Source organism: Artibeus jamaicensis, unplaced genomic scaffold, assembly GCF_021234435.1.
Source record: "Artibeus jamaicensis isolate MK-2021 breed Jamaican fruit bat unplaced genomic scaffold, CSHL_Jam_final contig_452, whole genome shotgun sequence".
NCBI lineage: Eukaryota > Metazoa > Chordata > Mammalia > Chiroptera > Phyllostomidae > Artibeus > Artibeus jamaicensis.
Genome location: NW_026521837.1, coordinates 6663110 through 6683744, shown reverse-complemented (window position 1 = coordinate 6683744; position 20635 = coordinate 6663110). Strand labels below are relative to the sequence as shown.

At 37.7% G+C, this 20635-nt stretch overlaps 1 protein-coding gene across 8 annotated transcripts in view; it reads left to right on the top strand.

Annotated features, from left to right (window-relative positions):
- Window positions 1-20635, top strand: part of FAM13A (family with sequence similarity 13 member A) — a 291012-nt gene that overhangs the window by 107654 nt on the left and 162723 nt on the right. For 7 of the 8 annotated variants that reach the window (XM_053666331.1, XM_053666328.1, XM_053666326.1 and 4 more), the window contains one exon: window positions 15863-15946. The exons of the other annotated variant lie outside the window; for it this stretch is intronic. In XM_053666331.1, coding sequence (XP_053522306.1) covers window positions 15863-15946 — 84 coding nt within the window. The remainder of the gene's footprint in view (window positions 1-15862; window positions 15947-20635) is intronic. 8 annotated transcript variants of the gene reach the window in all.

The following is a 20635-nucleotide window of genomic DNA, read 5'->3' as shown; positions in this document are numbered from 1 at the left end:
AAAATTGTGTTAAGAGAAGCATACCTTTCAAGTAGATATCTAACAGCCATAGTTTAAATAATTCTGAAGTCTCTGTCCATAAGAGGATCTAAATCCAAACTTCAATGAAGTTTTTCCCTTATATCTACTCAAGAATTAACTTAATTACCAAGATATTTACTTATACAAAATTTAGTGACTGAAATATGGTTGAAATAATGAGCCATGTAATTTAAGCTGAATTTATTAAATTCACATAATTATTGCTTATCTACCATGTGTGAAGCATCACTTTAGACACAGGCAATACATTAGTGAGCAATAGACCCAAGTCTCTGCTCTTATGAAGTGTATATTCTAATGGGGATGCAGTAAGCAACAGGCAATAGATAATTAAGAATATGTCAGATGGTGAAATGTTCTGTGGGGAAAAAAGCAGGGATGGAGAAAAGTAATACTGGTAAGGTACTAGGGGAATAGTATTTGCCCATTTGAATAAGGTGATCAAAAGACTTCATTGACAAGGGAACATTGGAGAAGAGACTTGAAGGATATGAAGATATTGAAAGAAGAGCATTCCAGGCAGGGAGAAGAACAGTAAAAAGGCCTTGAGATAGGAGTATATCTGGTGTGTCTGAAGAACAGATTGAAGGTCAGCGTGGTTGAGTTACTGTGATCAAGGAAGAAAGTTAAGAGAGATGAGATTACAGAGGTAGCGAGGAACCAGACCACATATACTCTTAAAGGTCACTGGGAGGACTTTAACTTTTATTCTAGTAGTATTCTCAAAGAGAGTATTGAACAGAATAGTGCCATGATCTGACTTGTATTTTAAAAGGATTACTTTAACTCCTGGGCAGAGAATAGATTGTCAAGAGGGAGTTTATCACCATAGTCCACTTGAGCAGTGATGGAGGCTTGAACCAGGGTGGTGGTAGTAAAAGTGGTGAGAAGAACTGAAGGGTAGCTTAGGATATGGTACAGCAACATGAAAGGCAGTACTAGAAATTCCAGTTAGGTACAAAATGTTTGCCGTGGGAGTAGATGAGCAAGCAATGTAAAAGTGTAGGGGGCTGTGAACAGAGATTGGGGTGTTTACATTAGGGATTTGTGATGTGCAACAGTCTGGACTGATGATGAGATTTAGATTGTGTTTATGAGAACAAGTAACTGAGTAGAAGAGAAAGTCATTGGAAAGGAGATGGTTAAGGGATGATGGAAAGAGATTAATGGTTTGTCCATGTTGACCCTGAACTTACCCAGGATGAAGGTCTGGTCTGCCTAGTCCTTCACTCCCCTCCACCCTGCACATTCTCTCCCACCCACATTCCCCACCTTTAGTTCATGTCAGTGTGTCATTCTTATAAGTTCTTTAGCTTCTACATTTCACATACTATTCTTGCCCTCCCCCCGTCTATTTTCTACCTACCATCTATGCTACTTGTTCTCTGTACCTTTCCCTCTCTCCTCCTCCCAGTCCTGTTTCTAACCCTCCATGTGATCTCCATTTCTGTGGTTCTGTTCCTGTTCTAGTTGTTTGCTTAGCTTGTTTTTGTTTTTGTTTTAGGTGTGATTGTTAATAATTGTGAGTTTGCGGTCATTTTACTATACATGTTTTTTTATCTTCTTTTTCTTAGATAAGTCCCTTTAACATTTCATATAATAAGGGCTTGGTGATGATGAACTCCTTTAACTTGACCTTATCTGAGAAGCACTTTATCTGCCCTTCCATTCTAAATGAAAGCTTCGCTGGATAGAACAATTTTGGATGTAGGTCCTTGCCTTTCATGACTTGGAATACTTCTTTCCAGCCTCTTCTTGCCTGGAAGGTCTCTTTTGAGAAATCAGATGACAGTCTGATGGGAACTCCTTTGTAGGTGACTGTCCCCTTATCTCTTGCTGCTTCTAGGATTCTCTCCTTCATTTGAATCTTGGCTAATGTAATGATGATGTGCCTTAGTGTGTTCTTTCTTGGGTCCAACTTCTTTGGGACTCTCTGAGCTTTCTTGACTTCCTGGAAGTCTATTTCCTTTGCCAGATTGGGGAAGTTCTTCTTCATTATTTGTTCAAATAAGTTTTCCACTTGTTGCTGTTCCTCTTCCCCTTCTGGTACCCCCATAATTCAGATGTTGAAATGTTTAAAGATGTCCTGGAGGTTCCTAAGCTTCTCCTCATTTTTTTGAATTCTTGTTTCTTCATTTTTTTCAGTTTGGTTGTTTCTTTCTTCCTTCTGGTCCACTCCATTGATTTGAATCCCAGTTTCCTTCACATCACTATTGGTTCCCTGAGCATTTTCCTTCATTTCACTTAGCATAGCCTTCATTTTTTTCATCGAATTTGTGACCAAATTCAACCAGTTCTGTGAGCATCCTGATTACCAGTGCTTTGAACTGTGCATCTGATAGGTTGGCTGTCTCTTTGTCAGTTAGTTGTATTATTTCTGGAGCTTCGATCTCTTCCTTTGTTTGGGCCATTTTGTTGTTGTTGTTGTTTTGATGCACCTGTTATGTAGTGAGGAGTGAAGCTTTAGGTGTTCACCAGGGCGGGACAACCCACGTCACTGGGTTGTAATGCAGTATGTCAGGGAGGGGTCAGAGAGGGAACAAGGGTGCTTGCTTGGCTCTCTGCTGGGTTTCAGTCCCTTCCACCACTTCCCCCAAGCAAATTGGGCCCTTCTCGTGCTGATTCCTGGGTGGGTGGGTGTGTTTGTGTATATTCTGTGGGTCTCTCCAAGGAATTCTCCTGTGAGGCTGGGAGTCTCTCCCGGCAGCTCAACCGCCACAGGTGTTTTCAGTTGTTGTTTTGAGGCTTTATTTCTCTGTGCTGGGACCTTGGGTTCCCCAGTCTGTCTCACCCCCCAGTTTCACCTGGTTTATCTTTGTGCGAATGTGGGACCACCCAGTCTGCCAGCCACCTTGTGTGCCACACCCTTCCACAATTTGCTGCCTGGCTGGGTCCTCCTGCTGCTGCCTTCCTAGAAGTCCTCTCCAGGGGCAGAGTCGGGCTGCTGACTCTGCCCCTCCTACTGGTTTAGATGAATGTTTCTTCTTTAACTCCTTCGTTGTCCAAATTCCATACAGTTCAATTTTCTGTCAGTACTGGTTGTTTTTTAGGTTCTAAATTTTTGTTGTCTTTATTTTAGTTGTGTGAGGAGGTACAGTGTGTCTACCTATGCCTCCATTTTGGCCATAAGTCTGCAACAGTTATTTTAAAACTTTCTGAACAAAAGCCAAATATTAGAATAGATTTTTACAGTAATTAGTTTAAGGGACACAAACACTTATCAATATATAGCAAGTTGGACTACAGAGTTTGGCCTTATTCCTGTAAAGTCATTTTCTAAGTAAAGTGATATAGCACATAAACTTTGTAAAACATTTCCCATGTCCTTTTCATACTCAAAAACATTGAATATGTCTCCATGTTTTCATTTAGGTATATAATCTAAACAAAATAACTTCAAAAAAATATTCACTTTTTTTAGAAATTTAATACCTACTCTGTGTAAAGCTCTGGACTAAGTGCTGGGCATCTTCAGAAAGCAAGTAAAATGTGTCACTTCAGGAACAGAGGGACAAAGGGAAAAGGTAGCTCGTGCCAGATCTGGTGCTAAGTTCTTTATGTACATTATCTCATCTACTTCTCCCAGTGAACCCATGAAGTAGGTGATCTTAATTCCCCTTTGCAGTCAAGGAAATCTAGGGTGTCTATTCATCAGGGTCCATAGCAGTAAATGACAGAGCTGGGCTTTGAACTCAAAGTACTAATTAGGCCAAGTATAGAACTAACCAAAATCTTAGTTTCAAATGGGAACATCAGTGCCATGAACATTTCTACACTTATTCATTCAGTACATATTTTTGCAGCTTATTGTCAGGTAAGTACTTAAGTTCTGTTCTCCTGACTGTAGTCCTACATGCTTGTACTACCCCCAGCCCTTTCTAAAGCCCCTCAAAAATACTGCAAACTCATTAGCCATGGACTCATAATAGGAATAAAAAGTGGTTTTTGTTTTTTTAAATATTTTATTTATTTTTAAAGAGAGGGGATGGGAAGGAGAAAGAGTGGAAGAGAAACATCAGTGTGTAGTTGCCTGTTGTGTGTCCCCTACCAGGGACCCAGCCCGCAACCCAGGCATGTGCCCTGACTGGGAACCAAACCGGTGACCTTCTGCTTCACAGGCCCGTGGTCAATCCACTGAGTTATACCAGCCAGGGCAGGAATAAAAAGTGTTTTGATTTTTATATAATTGTCTGATACTTCGTGATTTGGCTGCATTGTCTCTTTGTGTCGGTTAACTTACACAGTGAAATAACTGATTTGTGCCCACTGAAATCTACATGTTATTATTTTGAAAACCTAGGAACTCAAAGGTAGCACTAAATTAAAATTTACTTGCTGAGTTCTTCATATAAAACCTTTCTTTGGAGAGTGAAGTATACACTTTAGATTAGTTCTGAGCTTGAAAGTTAAAAAAGATTAAATGATGTTTAAGAAAAACAAAGATGAAATAGCAGGATAGAATGTTGTTTGCTTGCATGACCCGAATGGACACTTTCTAGTAGAGGAGAATGATTAGATTACCAGTAAGTATAAATACAGCCTTAAGTAATAAAAGGTTTTTGCTTAGCCTGGGATACTTTTATGGCTCCAGTTTTTAGGTCAAAGCCACATATTTACAATTCAGATTGTTGTTAATTTCTTCTCCCCAGATGTTTTGTTTCATATTGTTTACAGATAAACACTAGAACGTCATGTCCACTCAGGAATCACTGGAATAAATTAGAATTAGGAGTGTCCAACCTTTTGGCATCTCTGGGCCACGTTGGAAGAAGAGTTGTCTTTGGCCACACATTAAATACATTGAGACACAGTCACACAAAAAATCTCATAATGTTTTAAGTAAATTTACAATTTTGTGTTGGGATGCATTCATAGCCATCCTGGGCTGCATATGGCCCACAGGCCACAGGTTGGACACCCCTGGTAGCTATATCTGCCATATGCTTAATTACTTCTTTGCTATAATGAGGAATATTTAACAGAAGACAGATTAAATTGCTTTGGTTATGAAAACATCATTGTGCTATGTAATCTTTAAGATGCTTACAGTGAGATGACAATATTTGGGAACTGACACCTCAGAACTTGCCTACTTTAAATCATTAGTGCATGTATTTGGCAAACAGAGACACTGAGTAAATAATTGAATATTTGTGAATTGTCACAGATCCTTTGTAGTTGATTTAGAATGGATTTCTGCTATTTCCCTCAGTTGGCTGCCTAGGAATAAAAAATTTATATGGAACCAGAAAAGGCCCCAGATAGCCTCAGCAATCTTGAGAAGGAAAAATAAAGTTGGAGGGATCACAATACCTGATATCAAACTATACTACAAGACCACTATAATCAAAACAGTCTGGTACTGGTCTAAGAACAGAAACATAGATCAGTGGAACAGAATAGAGAACCCAGAGATAAATCCATGTCTTTATGGTCAATTACTATTTGCCAAAGGAGGCAAGAGCATATAATGGAGTAAAGACAGTCTCTTCAATTAATGGTTTTGGGAGAACTGGATTGGTACATGCAAAAAAAAAATCAGACTACCATACCATATACCAAAATAAACTCAAAATGGATAAAATACCTAAATATAAATCATGATAACATAAAAGCCCTTGTGGAAAACATAAACAGTAAAATTTCCTATATTTCATATAGCATTATTTTTGCAGATATATCTTCTAGGACAAGGGAAATAACAGAAAAAATAAACAAATGGGACTACATCAAATTAAGAAGCTTCTGCACAGCTAAATAAAACATCAAAATGAAAAGGAAACAGATCATATTAGAGAAGACACATCAGACAAGGGTTTAATCTCCAAAATGTATAAAGAACTCATATGACTCAACACCAGGAAGACAACCCAGTTAAAAAGTGGGCAAAGGACCTGAACAGACACTTCAAGGAGGGCATACAGGTGGCCCATAGACATATGACAAAAATGTTTAACATCACCCACCATCAGAGAGATGCAAATTAAAACCACAGTGAGATCACCTCACACTTGTCAGAATGGTGATTATTAGTAAATCAACAAACAAGTGCTGGTGAGGATTTGGAGAAAAGGGAACCTTAGTGTGCTGTTGGTGGGAATGCAGACTGTTTCAGTCACTATAGAAAACAGTATGGAATTTCCTCATCAAACTGAAAATGGAACTGCCTTTTGACCCAGCAGTTTTACTGCTGGGAAAATACCCAAAGAATCCCACAACACCAATTCAAAAGAATTTGTGCACCCGTGTGTCCACTAATGCTGCATTTTCAATAGCCAAGATTTGGAAGCAGCATTAGTGTCCATCAGTAGAATAGTGAATTAAAAAAATGACACATCTATATAATGGAATTCTGTGCAGCAGAAAGAGAGAAAAAAGGAATTTCTACGTTTTGCAACAGCATGGATGAAACTGGAAATTTATGCTAAGTGAAATGAGCTAGTCGGTGAAAGACAAATACCATATGATCTCACTTATAAAGGGAATCTAGTGAACAAAATAAGCTAATGAACAAAATAGAACCAGAGGCATAGAATCATGGAATAAACCAACAACTATAAAAGGGGAAGGGGGGAGGTGGAGACTGATTGAAAGAAGGTAAAGGAATTAATCGAAGAACATATGTGAAGGACCCGGGGGCATGGGCAGTGTGAGGGAACTGATTATGGAAGTGGGTGCCAGACTGTGTGGAGGGGGGCAAAAGGGGGAAAAGTGGGACAACTCTAATAGCATAAACAATAACATGAAAAATAAAGCTCTATAAATAGATATTTATGTAGAATGAAAAAAAAGTTATACTTCTGCAGATCAGAGTTGCCTACAAAGGCACATCCCTCCAGGGGCAGTTCTTAACCAATAACTGAGGAAGATGGGGTATAAATTAACAGCTCTTTATTTCCTTGGTTGAAATAATTCTGGGTTGTGTGTTTCATAGTGTTTTCCAGAACTTTACCTGAAGCGGAAGCTTCAGAACCACTGTAATAACTCTAGTACTTAATAATGACACCCCATACTCCACCTTCTCCCTCTGTTATTACCCTATTCCCCTCATGATCACCCAAGTAAACTACTTGCCACAATCCTTGTTTTAGGCTCTACTTCTGTTTGAGTGGTTGAGGGCCCAAGTAAGACATCTCAAATTCTACAGCCTTTATGAAGCCCTCTGTCATCCTCCAGGTACAGGAGGAGACTCCATCTCTTCTGTTGTCTTACGGTGCTTTTTTCTCCCTTCTTTTATTGCATTGTAAGTTCTTCAAAGATAAGAGCAGTCTCTCATATTTACTTAAACATTATCTTTTTTCTAAAAGTTGTAGAGCAATTTACATTCTTACACCTTCTAAAGAATTTATTCTGGTTCCTTATACTTAAAAATGTCAAATGAATTGCACCATGTATATCTGAATAAAATATAACTCAAACTTACTTCAGGAAAGTCATAGTAACTATTCTGGGTACTAGTAATGGATCACATTTCTACAGTACATAATAAAAGTTTGTGTAACAAAACTCCACCTAACTAATATGCCAGATTAATCAATTTTCTGCATTCTCACTTAAATCATACTGACTGCTCTCCATGGCAACTCTGAATGCTTGTGTTTAATAGATCAGTCTCTTACATACTTTTTCATGATCGTTTTTACTATATGCTAACCAAGAGTCAATTGTGTTCATTTCCAAAACTATTAATGTCATTTTTAATGGTACCTATGTAATTTAATTAAACAAATGCAATGTGAATACAACATCATAACTACTGGTATTTCTAGGAAAATGGTGTCAAACAAACTAATAAAAAGCTTCTGTCACAGGCTCCAGAATCTTAATAGCGTAACACAATCAAAGTTTACTTCTCACTTACTTCACAGACCAATGGATTAAACCATTCTATAGTCGTCCCTTGCTGTATCATGGTTCACTTATTGCAGCTTCACTGTATTGTGGTTTTTTAAAAATATATATATATCTAATTCTGTATCACAGAGTTTTCACTATATCACAGGATTTTGCGGTATATAGGTATTTATATATTTATTATTTTAATTATTTTTGCCTAAAAATTTTAAAACAACATAAAAATATTTAAAATTGTTAATTCAAACATATCAAAAATATTAAATCAAAATAAAATACAGTATGTATTTCATCAGCAGTTGAATACCATACTATACCTAATGGAAATGCAGTACACACAACCACTACCACTTGTGCAAGTTTGCCAGCGTGAGATTGTGCACCGCACACTATTGGCTGATGGAATGGAAGGTGACCAACCACAGCACTGTGTTCTGTATCCTGGGTGCTGATTGGCTCAGTGACTGTAGCGTTGGTCTCTTTGCTGTCCCACACTGTGCCCATACATTCAGCATCTCTCCTTGTCCACTTCACATTGACATCGGATTGCTGCACATAGTGTTGCTCTGTGGTGTGGTGTTTTTTGTGAAATTTTCATAAAAGTTTGAATTTATTTCAAGCCCTATGATGCCACCCAAACATTCTGCACCTTCTAAGGCTTCCAACAGTGAACCCAAGTCCCAGAGGAATATGCTTACCATCAAAGAAAAGGTGGAACTTATCAACATGCTAAAGGAAGAAGGCAAAAGGTATGCAGTTGTAGGCCACCATTACAGGATCAACAGATCTCCTCTTTGCAACATAAAGATTTAAAGAATATTAGGTCTACTGCAACAATGACTTTTAACAAGACTGTAAAGAAGATGGTCACTTCCTGCAATACGCTAACACTAGATTGTCTTGCAACCATGGTGAGAATGGCCAAAGAACTTCATCCAGTGGTTGAAGAATGGGACCCACAGATGCTTCGTTTGTTGTACTTCGTAAATACAATCGAGAGTGGTGTGTCAGTTTGTAAAAACTGTCTCACTTAGAAGAAAAAGCAGCGCCAACAATGCCCCATAACTATGTTCATCACTCCAACGAAAAAATCAGTTATGCCTACGCCTTTAGCAGAAATAGAAGTTACAGCCCAGGACGAAGATACTGCACCACCTAATGAAGTGCCTGATGAAGTGGTGCCTTTAGAAGAGCTGTGATGCTCTTTTTGGCTGTGCAGTACATTCATCTCGTCATCACCACCTTCATCGCCATCAGTACTGCACAGCCACAGCCACAGCCACTTAATTCATGGTCTTCATCATTCAAGTTGTATACTTCACTGGTGAATACCCATATAGAATTTTATGTGTTGTTAAAATTACGTGGGTTTAAGAGTGTAGAAAGTGTTTAAGAACATATGATTTGTTTATAAGAGTGTGGGAAAGGTTTATAGGAGTGTGGGAGGGTTTATAAAGCCTTAAAATATATATAAATAATAAAAGAAATATAACGCTGCTACTTCGCGGATTTTCATCTATCGCAGGGGTCTCTGGAACATAACTCCCACAATAGGTGAGTGATCACTGTATTCAATTTTGCACCAACACTCCTCAAGATTGCCTCAGCTGGGAAAAAAAGAAGGGTAAGAATAAATGTGGAATACTTTTATGCCTACATCTGCAAGAAATGACTTGAAACACTTCTCACATTCCAATGAATAGACTCAATTGTATGGCTCCCAACGTAACTGGAAGAGAGGCTGCAAATGGTTGTCTTCCTGCTGCCTAAAAAGAGGACATGGAAGACTTAGGACATGGTATCATGAACAGAAAGAATTATCTGTGTTGCAAAAGCTATGCTGAATATGTTGGAAAGGATTCAATAAAGGTTGAAGTCATCATGTTTTCACTCCACATAAATGATGTATTATTATTATGGTTTATATGAGGAAGAAAGTGTGAAATTACAAAATTATGGCTATTTTCAAAGACCCACATCAGAAGGCTTGGAAATAAAGAAACATTTGAGGATTTTATTGTAAAAAAACTATTTTGAGTAGGTATCATTAATATGTATTTTTTAAATGATTTTTTGTTTTAGTTTGCTCTTCAAGTCACCTAACTTGCAACATTTTGTGATCTGATTAAATAGGAAGGATTCTTCTAGAAAGACACTGTTATTCAATTAAGAGCAGGCCTCTAGAGACAGACTGCACAATTTCAAATTCCAGCTCTACCACTTATTGGTTGTATGACATCGAACAAGCTACTATCCTTTCTGTACCTGAGTTTTTATACATGAGAAATTTATATAGTAAAATGCATATTGTGTAGGGTTATTGGCAGGATAAAAAATGAATAAATGTATAATAAGCACTTAGAAAATGCCACACATGCAGCAAGTGCTACATAAGTGATACCCAGTGTTATTATTTTGATTATCAACATCATCATTATTCTAAAACTTAATTCCACAGTTTTCTATGAGTGACCACACTGTAAGTAACACTATAATACAGATTTGTGTAATTTAAAGTAATTTCTGGTTGGAAACAGAAAGCAACCATGGCTAACATTATACTAACAAACCAGAAAGAAAAAAAAGAAGTAAAGGAATTTTTGGAAGGACATGGAGGTACTTAACAGACTATAAAGCAAAGCTGAGCATATCAGCAAGATGGCAGGCTATGAGACCCCAACTCTTGTCCCTTTAAAAAATAATTTGACAACTATTAATGGATGAAAATAGTTCTGAGAAAGCTCTAGAGTACATTAAAAAGCTCCAGTAACTCAATGGAGCTCAAAAACCAAGAAAGGCCACATAGATAAGGATAGGAAGCATTTTACCTGCATCACAGGCCAGCACAGCTTGGCACCAAAAGGGATCCCTTGGCTGTGACTTCCCCTCATGAAGGTAAAGGAGGGAAAAAGGACTCTAGTAGCCCTCACTGTCTCTGTGGACACCCATAGTCTGTAACTGAACACAAGTGTGGCTGTCTGCCACAATGAAAGCCAAATTCAAGAGACAAGTGTTAGTGAAAAGGAAAGTGGTTTATTCAAGATGCCATTAGGCTGAGAAGATGGAGGACTCTTGCCTCAACATCCATCTTAACATCTCAGTGCCAGCAGAGGTTTTTGTAAGGAGAGGGAAAGCAGAACAAAGAGATCAAGGGGAAGGGTTTGAAAATTCTCCACATGCAGACCAGCACAGTCCAATCCAATAAGGACCTCAAAACTGGTCAAGCAGTTGTCTGGTATGTGTCATCCTGATTTTTGTCATCCTGGTTTTACAGTTGAAGGTCAGCAAATCTCCAAGAGCTGGGATGACTGAAGGTTGGAGTGTGTATCTCTTGAAGTTAGTTCCTAGGATTCTTATACAAACATGCTCTTTATCTACAAGGTACGTATTAGTCAGAGACAGTATTTACAGAAAAAATGTGAAAAGAAATGTGGGGTGGATTACAACTCTCCACTGTTACAAATTTTCACCACTGAAGACCCCCAGAAGTCTTTGCTGATCCTTACAACAGGGGAGTGCAAACACCAATGCAAGGCAACAAGTCGCATCACCAAAGAAACACAATAAATTTTTAGTAGTTGACTCTCAAAGAAATGGAGATCTGTGAGTTGCCTGACAAATAATTCAAAATAATTGTTTTAAAGATGGTCATCAAGCTACAAGATAACACAGAGAGACAATTCAACAAAATCAGGAAAACAATACATGAACAAAAGAGAAATTCAACACAAAGATAGAAATCGTAAAAAAGAACCACACAAATTCTGAAGCAAAAGAATTCAATAAATGAAATGGAAAAATGCAATAGCGAGCACTGTATCACATGCTCATGTGGTGTCTCATGAGGTTAGAGGAGTACGCAAGAACTGGGTCATTCAGGGCTGTGTAAATTATCAGTGGCTAAAGAATTTGGATTTTGCTCCATGAATTGATAGAAGAATGACATCACCTGTTTGAAATAAACTGAATGAATGCCAGTTTATTTTGGAGCATGCTGACTGCACTCACTTGTGGGTCTGACCGCAGGAGGTATGGGAAAGGGAGGAATCCGGTAAACTGCTGACATTGGCTTGAGCAACTGGGTGCTAATATGGGAAAGAAACTCAGGGACTGACAGAATCTTTTTGCTGATAAATCAGAAGCTCAGGTTTGGACATACTAAAATTAAGTGCTTATTAGACAGCCAAGTGGAGTTGACAAGTAGGCAGTTAAATATAAGTAGCTTAGAAGAAATGTGAAAGATAGTGATACTGATTTGGGAGTCATTAACATATTGATTGTATTTAAAAACCATAAAAGTACAATGAGATCACTGTAGCATCTTTGGGAAAAGACTTCTCTACATCAGCCTTTGAGTCATTACAACTTTGTTTCATTCATTTACTCAACACAATTTATTGAGCTTCTACTGTACCAGGCACTTTTCTGTTGCCATCAGAGTTATAGTAGTGAATAAAGGAGACCAATTGTTCACCTTTAGAACTTCTATTCAATAGAGGATACAGAAAATTTACCAATAATCAGTAGATATATAACTTTATTGTATAAAGGATAAGGAGACTATGCGGCGTTGGTCAATGTGGCAGGTTAGTTTTCCCCCTACCAGTGGTGGTGTGGCAGCTAATAGAAGAGAGAGTAGTTCAAGAAAAAGTCACCTGGGTGAGATATTGCTGCAAACCCAAGTTAGATGGTGATTAAGCTGTGACTTTTATCAGCACTTTCTGTGGAGTAATGACAAAAACAGATTTGTGGGCAATGAAGATGAAGGAATGGAGGTAGTGAATAGAGACACAGCTGTTTTGGAGGAGTTTGCTATACGGGAAAGCAAAACAGTGGGACCACAGCTAGTGGGAGAAGTGAAATTAAGGAAGTGTTGTTTAGGTGAAAACGTAGGATTCAGTAACTATTTTAAAAGTAGAATTGATTCAGCTCGTTAGGAGACTGCAAAAGGGAGGTGAGAGAGAGAGGAAGGGAAGTACGAAGGAGGCTGACTCCAGAGGGGAGGTTCTGTGGTGACTGAAGATCAACTTGTCAATAATAAACTCCTAAGTTTCTGGTTTGGAAAACAAACAAACAAACAAACAAACAAAAAATGTATAGTTACAGAGCATATTTATGGTTAAGAGGAATGATCTAGTGGAGAGGGAGTGGAAGGGGATAATTTGAAGGAGTGAAGTTCTTAAGCAGGTAGGAGGAGATAAGATCCAGGATAAAACAGGCACAACCTTTTAAAAGTGTTATCTTAAAAATATTTCTCCTTAACTTCATAATATATCTGTTTTAAAAGAATCCATTAAATGATTACCAGTTACTTATTAAGCTACTAGTTGAATTATTTCTCCCTCGAAATCTGAGTGATGGTGGCCCTGCAGGAATTGTCCCCTGTGTCCCGCGGCTCTGGCTCCCCATTGCACTGGCCGCCACCTGGTGCATGCCAGGGTTTCAGCAGCACTCTGGCGGGGCTCTCAGGATGCTTCTCTGAACGGGTGATGGTTACCTTTTTGCCCATAAATGTTTCTTCCCAGAGTCATAAATTCTTGAAACTCAAGGTCAGGACAGGATTCTTACAGCTTGTCTAATCAACCCCATTCCTTATTTTATAGACCATAGAACTGAGGGGGGAGGTCCAAGAGGTTAAAATGCTCGCCTGAGTTCTCACAACTGGTTAGTTGAAGAACTTGGATGGGAAGCCAGATAGATTTCTTCTGACTCCTCGTTTAGTCCTCTGACTGCTAAACTTTACTTTGTTGCCTGAATTTAAAGTCATAAAACAAAAAATAAACACTCATATAGGTGACATTTTCAGATAAAAGTTTACAGAACATGTTTTCATAGTGTTACAGGAAACAGCTATCAGCCATATACTTAATAATTCACAGAAAAAAGGAAAATAGTATTAAATAAATGCTTTCAGTTTTAGTTTGTGCATAAAGAATTACAGATGTTTGTAAACACAGAGACAGTGGTAAACAAAGGTCCAATATTCCTATTAATTTCCCTTAAGACTCAGCTTTTTCCCTTCTTATTGCATTCTAACATTTACGTACCAATAGTTTAAAAGAGGGGCAGAGGATTAAGTGTAATCGTATTACTCAAGTATAGTCAAATTGCACAACGGATTATGCATTTAATCACTTTGATCTCCTAAATGTCATGCTGGATATAGTTTATTTCTCTCACAATGAGTCAGAAGCAGGAATGGGTTCATTCACTATTTCCAGTAAGTTGCTTTCCACCAACAGGTGTTGTGACTGGTGGGAAAGAGGACTGGAATGCACACTTATTTGGAGATCTCAGAAATGTACCCTGGGGTTCTCACATAGGGCTGTACATGAGGACACGGGCAGCTGAGAGTGTTGGCAGCACAACAGCTACTTGCCAGCTTAGCAGAGGCTCTTGAATCCCCTCTGAGTCTGGGAACACTGTTCCCTGGCACAAAGCTGAGAACAGGTGCTGTGTACAGCCCTGTGGTCCAAGCACGGGTCTCAGCTCCACCACTGCCTGTGCAATCTTGGGCACATCACCTCAGGATCCAAGTCCTTCATCTGTAAAATTGGAAAGGCAGTGGGGAGTTGACCAAATTTTGATCTTTAGAAATTGTTTTGGCTTTATAATGCTACAGCTCTATAATCTGTTGACTGAACATGTAAAGTATATTGGATGGGAAGTCATGTATAAAGATAAGAGCTCAGGCCTTAAAGTTTTACAGAACCATCATTGAGTCCTTTGTGCTATTAGGCAAGTTACTTCATTTCCATAAGCTTTCATTGTGTTATACTTCAAAGGGCAGTAGTGCTAATAGTACCTAGTTCATAGGGCTGTTGTGGGGAAAGTGGCATTATGAATTCAGTCTTTAGAACAGTGCTGATGCATCCTATGATTCAGTAAGTATTTGTTAGTAGTAAGTAGGATTTTTATCTTCTTAAGGAGCACTCTATCATAATAATATACTGTTCCCTGAAATATAAATGCATATAGTTTAAGCAAGTTTTAATAATACTATAAATTATGTAGACTACAGTTTTTCAAAAACATTATAATCTATTAACTCTAAAGTAAAATAGGGTGAAAACCCATAATTTAGACAATTGAATTGTACGTATGATGGGGGAAGATACGGGACGCCGAGGTGAAGGTTATGAAGCAAGTGAAAGAAGTCTGACTTATTTTCTCCTTTGCTTTATTGTTGTATGTAATCTTTCTCTTACATGTTTTTGTTCTCAACTTAGAACTAGAATCCTCCATGGAAAATTTATCCAAGTTAATAGCTATTCAATTGGGGTCCTATATTATTTTTTAAGACAACAGTGTTGTTGTTTTATCATGTAAAAATAAATAGTAAATCTATTCAACTCCATATGAGCCGCCTCCTTATAACTTCCTGCTATTATTTTTGTAAGTACTATTTTGGTGTGAACCAAGGACTTAGGTGCATCATAATTTTGGAAATAAATATTCAGATATTTTTCCTCAGTTAGGATATTGGTAAGAAACCATCACTATTCAGCAGTAGTTTGCTGAAGGACCGGAAGAAACTGGCTTAAGATAAAATACTTATAGAAACAGAACCAGTCCATGAAATACTTTGGGAAAAGTCGGCAGCTCTAAGTTTGGTGGTTGATATCTTGGAGAACTAACTATGCATTCTCCAAAAGAGGTGAGCTGTCCGTGGATGTGTAAGTGACATGATAGTGTAGATGAGATTTTTTATGGACATCTCTGAATATGTATGTCCTGTGTGTTCCACATCCACCCCATCAACACCTTACCTTCACTCTTTTACATGACAAATGAAAAAGGAAACATTTTTGGCTCCTCACTACAATCTCCTTAGTGTCTGATGTGAACAGCTGAATCCAAAATGCCTTCTTGTTTCCCTGAAAAAAGTTACTTTTTTACTACATTGTAATTTCTAGCTAGGATAGTATTCTTCAGTCTCTAACGTTTCTTTTATGCTTCTTTATAGGAGGCCAATTGTAAGAACTCCTTACCCATCCTTCTAGCAAATAACTTAGAAAGAGACATGCAAAAACGATCTCCGAAAACTAAGGTGAGCTCTATCTGATCCCTAGGCTTCCACATAAAACATGTAGCAAAGCCCCGCATGTTCAGTGTGTCCAAGATGTTTTGTAGCTTGCATTTTTCTTAGCTTTTTTCTTTTTTGGACGTGGTGGTATAAAAAGTACTTTTTATTTAGTTCATTTAATCCAAGGTTATAGTCATACAAAAATTCTCTGGACACTTGTATTACTTAATAGAAAGTGATATTCTTAGTAGTAGTATTAATTCTCCTCAATCAGTTGCTTTCAGCTTACAGCACAGGAAATAGTTAAATAAATCTGTCCTAGGTTATTACTTCAAAAGGTAAAATAAAATGTCTGAATATAATTTTTTTAGAATAGAAATCACTTTGATTTTTATAATTATAGAATATAATTTTTACTTAAAATTTATTATAATTAAGTAATTAATTATAATTTAAAAGTATTTTCAAAATTATAAACAACACATGATCAATGGAAAGTGTTTTGGTAAATTATAACAAGAAAAAACAAAGCTATCATACATATGACAGAATAAAGAGTTTAATGTGTAAAATTTTATTTTCCTTATTAAGAAAAATCCAAAATGAACTTAGTTGTTTTGCCAGTGAAAATAAAAACTCCTTTAACCCATAATATGTCATGAGAATTTGACCTCCAATCAGCAAAGTGATTACATTTATTTTAGAGCCCCTTTCCTAGTCTTTAATCTTGTCTCTTGAGTAGAACTTCTTCTGTTTGTAGATGTATATAATACTCCTAACTGGCCGCTATGACATCTTATAGAGCCACATTTTTTCTAGTTCTAAGAAAAATGTTCTCCAAAGTTTATTGAGTTCACTTAAGCAAAATTTAAATAAATTCCAGTCTCTGGTTTAATCACCAGATGCTATAAAAATAATTGTGCCTTTATTTGTAAAAGCATGTACTGGGTCATTATTTAGTGTCTTCTTTATGGTAAGAGTCTACCATTTATTTTTAAAATAAATAAAACATTTTTTTAAAACTTATTCCACCTTGAGTTTTCTGGACAATTATTTTCACTATAATGCTGTTTTTTTCAGATTCAAACTATATTTTGTATCTTTTTCAGTGAAATATTTGCATATGCAAGCTTAAGTATAATTAATTCCAATGTATAGTAGAAATTTTTACCGAGTCATTTATAAAATTTAGTGTCAAAATATACATCAAATAAATGCACTGAAAAAATGTGAGATTTGAGGAAAATTTCAAGGCAAATTTTGCTTATTAGCTCCATTTATATTGGTATGAATACTTTTAGGTGAAGAGGCCCTAAATGAATCACTTCCTAAATAATAGACACTATTGAAACCTATCATAAAAATTGTTTAAAGGGATTTATTACTTGTTTACATTAATGTCATTTGGAATATTTCAGACATATACAAAAATCAATAATTAGTATGCATCTATTATCCTCTGTCAGTCTTGCTGCATGGTTCATAACCAAACTAATTCAATAGAAAAATTACTTCATTGGTTTAGCCTTGGTTTATAACTTTATTTCTTTGTGGCCTTACATGAGCAAGTTTAAGTTTACATGAATAAACTAGGCTCTGCTTACTTTAGAGGTGATTGAACTGTTGTAATTTCAAATCCCAGAAATGAGGCAGACACAGAACTACAAGAGATTCTAAGACACTAACTCTTTCACCAAGATTTTTTTCTATCCAGTTGACCTTTGAGAGCTAAAGCTGACAACACCTTTAAAATATGGTGGGTGTGTCCTTTCTAGAGTGATTTAGGGAGCTGTGAGAATAATGAGCATCCTCGCTATTACCGTAACTCCATTTGGCCTCCGTAACTGTCTTTCCCAGGCATCTATAGTTATAACTGTATTCGCCTTGGACAGCTAAGCACTCTATCTCTACATGGCTAGAAACGTAAAATGGTAATCCAGAGGTGGCATATGTCCATTGGCTCTAGAGATGTCTCTCTAGTCTAAGTCATCTGTCCCCATGTGTGTTCCCTCTGCCAGCTGTTTTCTATGCTCTTAGGCAATGAGAAGGATTACATTTAACTTCCTCAGGTAGGAAAGCCTCTTCTTGATTGAGCCCAAGCTGGAAAAAAAAAAAGATCACTCCAATGTACAGTGCCATGACACTTCTTGGACAAGCAGTAATCACCAGCCCTGGGAGCTCAAGGACACGGTCACACAGCCATTTCACATCCAGTAGTGTGTAAACTGCATATGCATAAATCAGTGCAATACATGACCCTGAAGAGAACCTCTTTTTCTACTCTTACTTCCAAACCCTCTCTCTGTTTTTATTTAAAGTGAATATATTACAGATAGCATACAGTTGGGTCTTTACTTTTTATCCATTCTCGATCTTTCAGTGATATAGTAATTGACATGGTTAGATTGCAGGTCTACTGGTGGTCTCATCTTTTCTGTATGTTCATTCTGATTTTGTTTCTCTGTTGTTTTTTTATGGCTTTTAGATTACTGAACTATAAAAAATTCCATTTTAATTCATCTTTTGGACTTTTAGCTATAGCTCTTTGCATTGTTTCTTTTTAATTATTACAATACACATTGTTAACATTTTAGTCTATTCAATGTTTTACTACTTTATATAAAATCTAAGAACCATGTAACCATGGTTTCATTTATTTTTCTTTCCTTCTTCATACTGTAATTGTCATATGAATTATGAATTATATCCTAATAGTTTGAAAACACAATGTTAAAATTCTTGCTTTAAAGGGTCATATGTATTTCAAATAAATCAAGAGAACCACAATTTTTTTATATTTACACATACAAGGTCTGTCTAGAAAAAGTCAAACCATTGTTAGTGTAATGAGAACAGTTTGTGCTCTATCAGTGTAACCTGGCAACCAAGAAGAGTGGACTGGAATACACATGAGTAAACAATGATGACTTCACTGTACTAGTCAGGGGAGTGGTAGACGCCACTGAGTGAGCATGTATGCTGTGTGGCTGTCACATTCAAAACAACTAAGCAAGTAGAGCAACAAATCTGCATCAAATTTTGCCTTAAGCTTAAACAGTCCTCCGAGGAGACTATTTTGATGATTCAGAAGGCCACAGCTATGGGCAACCGATGATTGACAACTTCATCACAACAAAGCGCCTGCTTATGCATCACATCTCATGCAAAGTTTTTTTGGCAAAATATCAAAATCACCCAGGTACCTTAATCCCCCTATAGCCCATATTTGGCACCCTATGACTTCTGGCTTATCTTAAAACTAAAATCACCTGTGAAAGGGAAGAGATTTTTAGATCATCAGTTCAGAAAAGAGATTCAGGAAGAGATTTTCAGATCATCAATTCAGATCATCAATTCAAAAATTGATGATTTTTAGATCATCAATTCATCAATTTAGATCATCAGTTTAGATGAGAGATTCAGAAAAATGTGAAGGGCCAGTTGATAGTGAATCCCATAAAGAATTTTGCAGAGTGTTTTGGACAGTATAAAAGATGTAAAACTAGGACTTCCACCAAGATGGAGGCATACGTGGAGACACTGCCTCCTTGCACAACCAATATTAAAAACAACAAAGTTTTAGCAACAAAAGCACAGCTAAACCACAGAAAATTGAACTATACGGAAGTCTGACAACAACAAACCCTTCGGCCAAACCAGTAAGAGGGGCAGATGCAGCAGCAGAGAAGGGTCGGGCAGAAAAGATCCACCCGACCCAGGCAGGAGACCCAGGCACGCACGCAGCTGTGGGCGGATCCCAGGTGTGGAGTAGCAGCAGGCAGACCCACTGAGGGTGCAAGGTGGCAGGCTGACCACAGTCACACATTCATGCTCAGATAAACCAGCGAAGGAGCTAGCAGTGAGATGGACCTTGCAGGCCCCAGCAGCAGGAAGCAGGAGGAAGCAGTAGAGGGTACTGCTATTGTCCCTCTCTGACCCCGCCCCCACATACAGCATCACAAACCAGCGACCTGGGTGGCTCCTCTCTGACCCCTGCCCCCCCACACACATACAACATCACAACCCAGAGACTGGGTCGCCCCCCCCCCGCCGTGAACACCTAAGGCTCTGCTCCTCATATGTAACAGGCTGGAACAGACCAAAACATGGCTCAGGAAGAACTTAAACCCCCTGAGCTTATAACTCTAAGCAACCAAGAAATTGCCAACATATCAGATGCACAGTTCAAAACACTGGTGATCGGGATGCTCACAGAACTGGTTGAATTTGGTCACAAATTCGATGAAAAAAATGAAGGCTATGCTAAGTGAAATGAAGGAAAATGCTCAGGGAACCAATAGTGATGTGAAGGAAACTGGGATTCAAATCAAAAGAGTGGATCAGAAAGAGGAAAAAAATTACCCAACAGAAAAGAAAGAAGAAATAAGAATTCAAAAAAATGAGGAGAGGCTTAGGAACCTCCAGGACATCTTTAAATGTTCCAACATCCAAATTATAGGGGTACCAGAAGGGGAAGAGAAAGGGCAAGTGGAAAACTTATATGAACAAATAATAAAAGAGAACTTTCCCAATCTGGCAAAGGCAATAGACTTCCAGGAAATCCAGGAAGCTCAGAGACTCCCAAAGAAGTTGGACCCAAGAAAGAACACACCAAGGCACATCATCATTACATTAGCCAAGATTCAAATGAAGGAGAGAATCCTAGAAGCAGCAAGAGATAAGGGGAAAGTCACCTACAAAGGAGTTCCCATC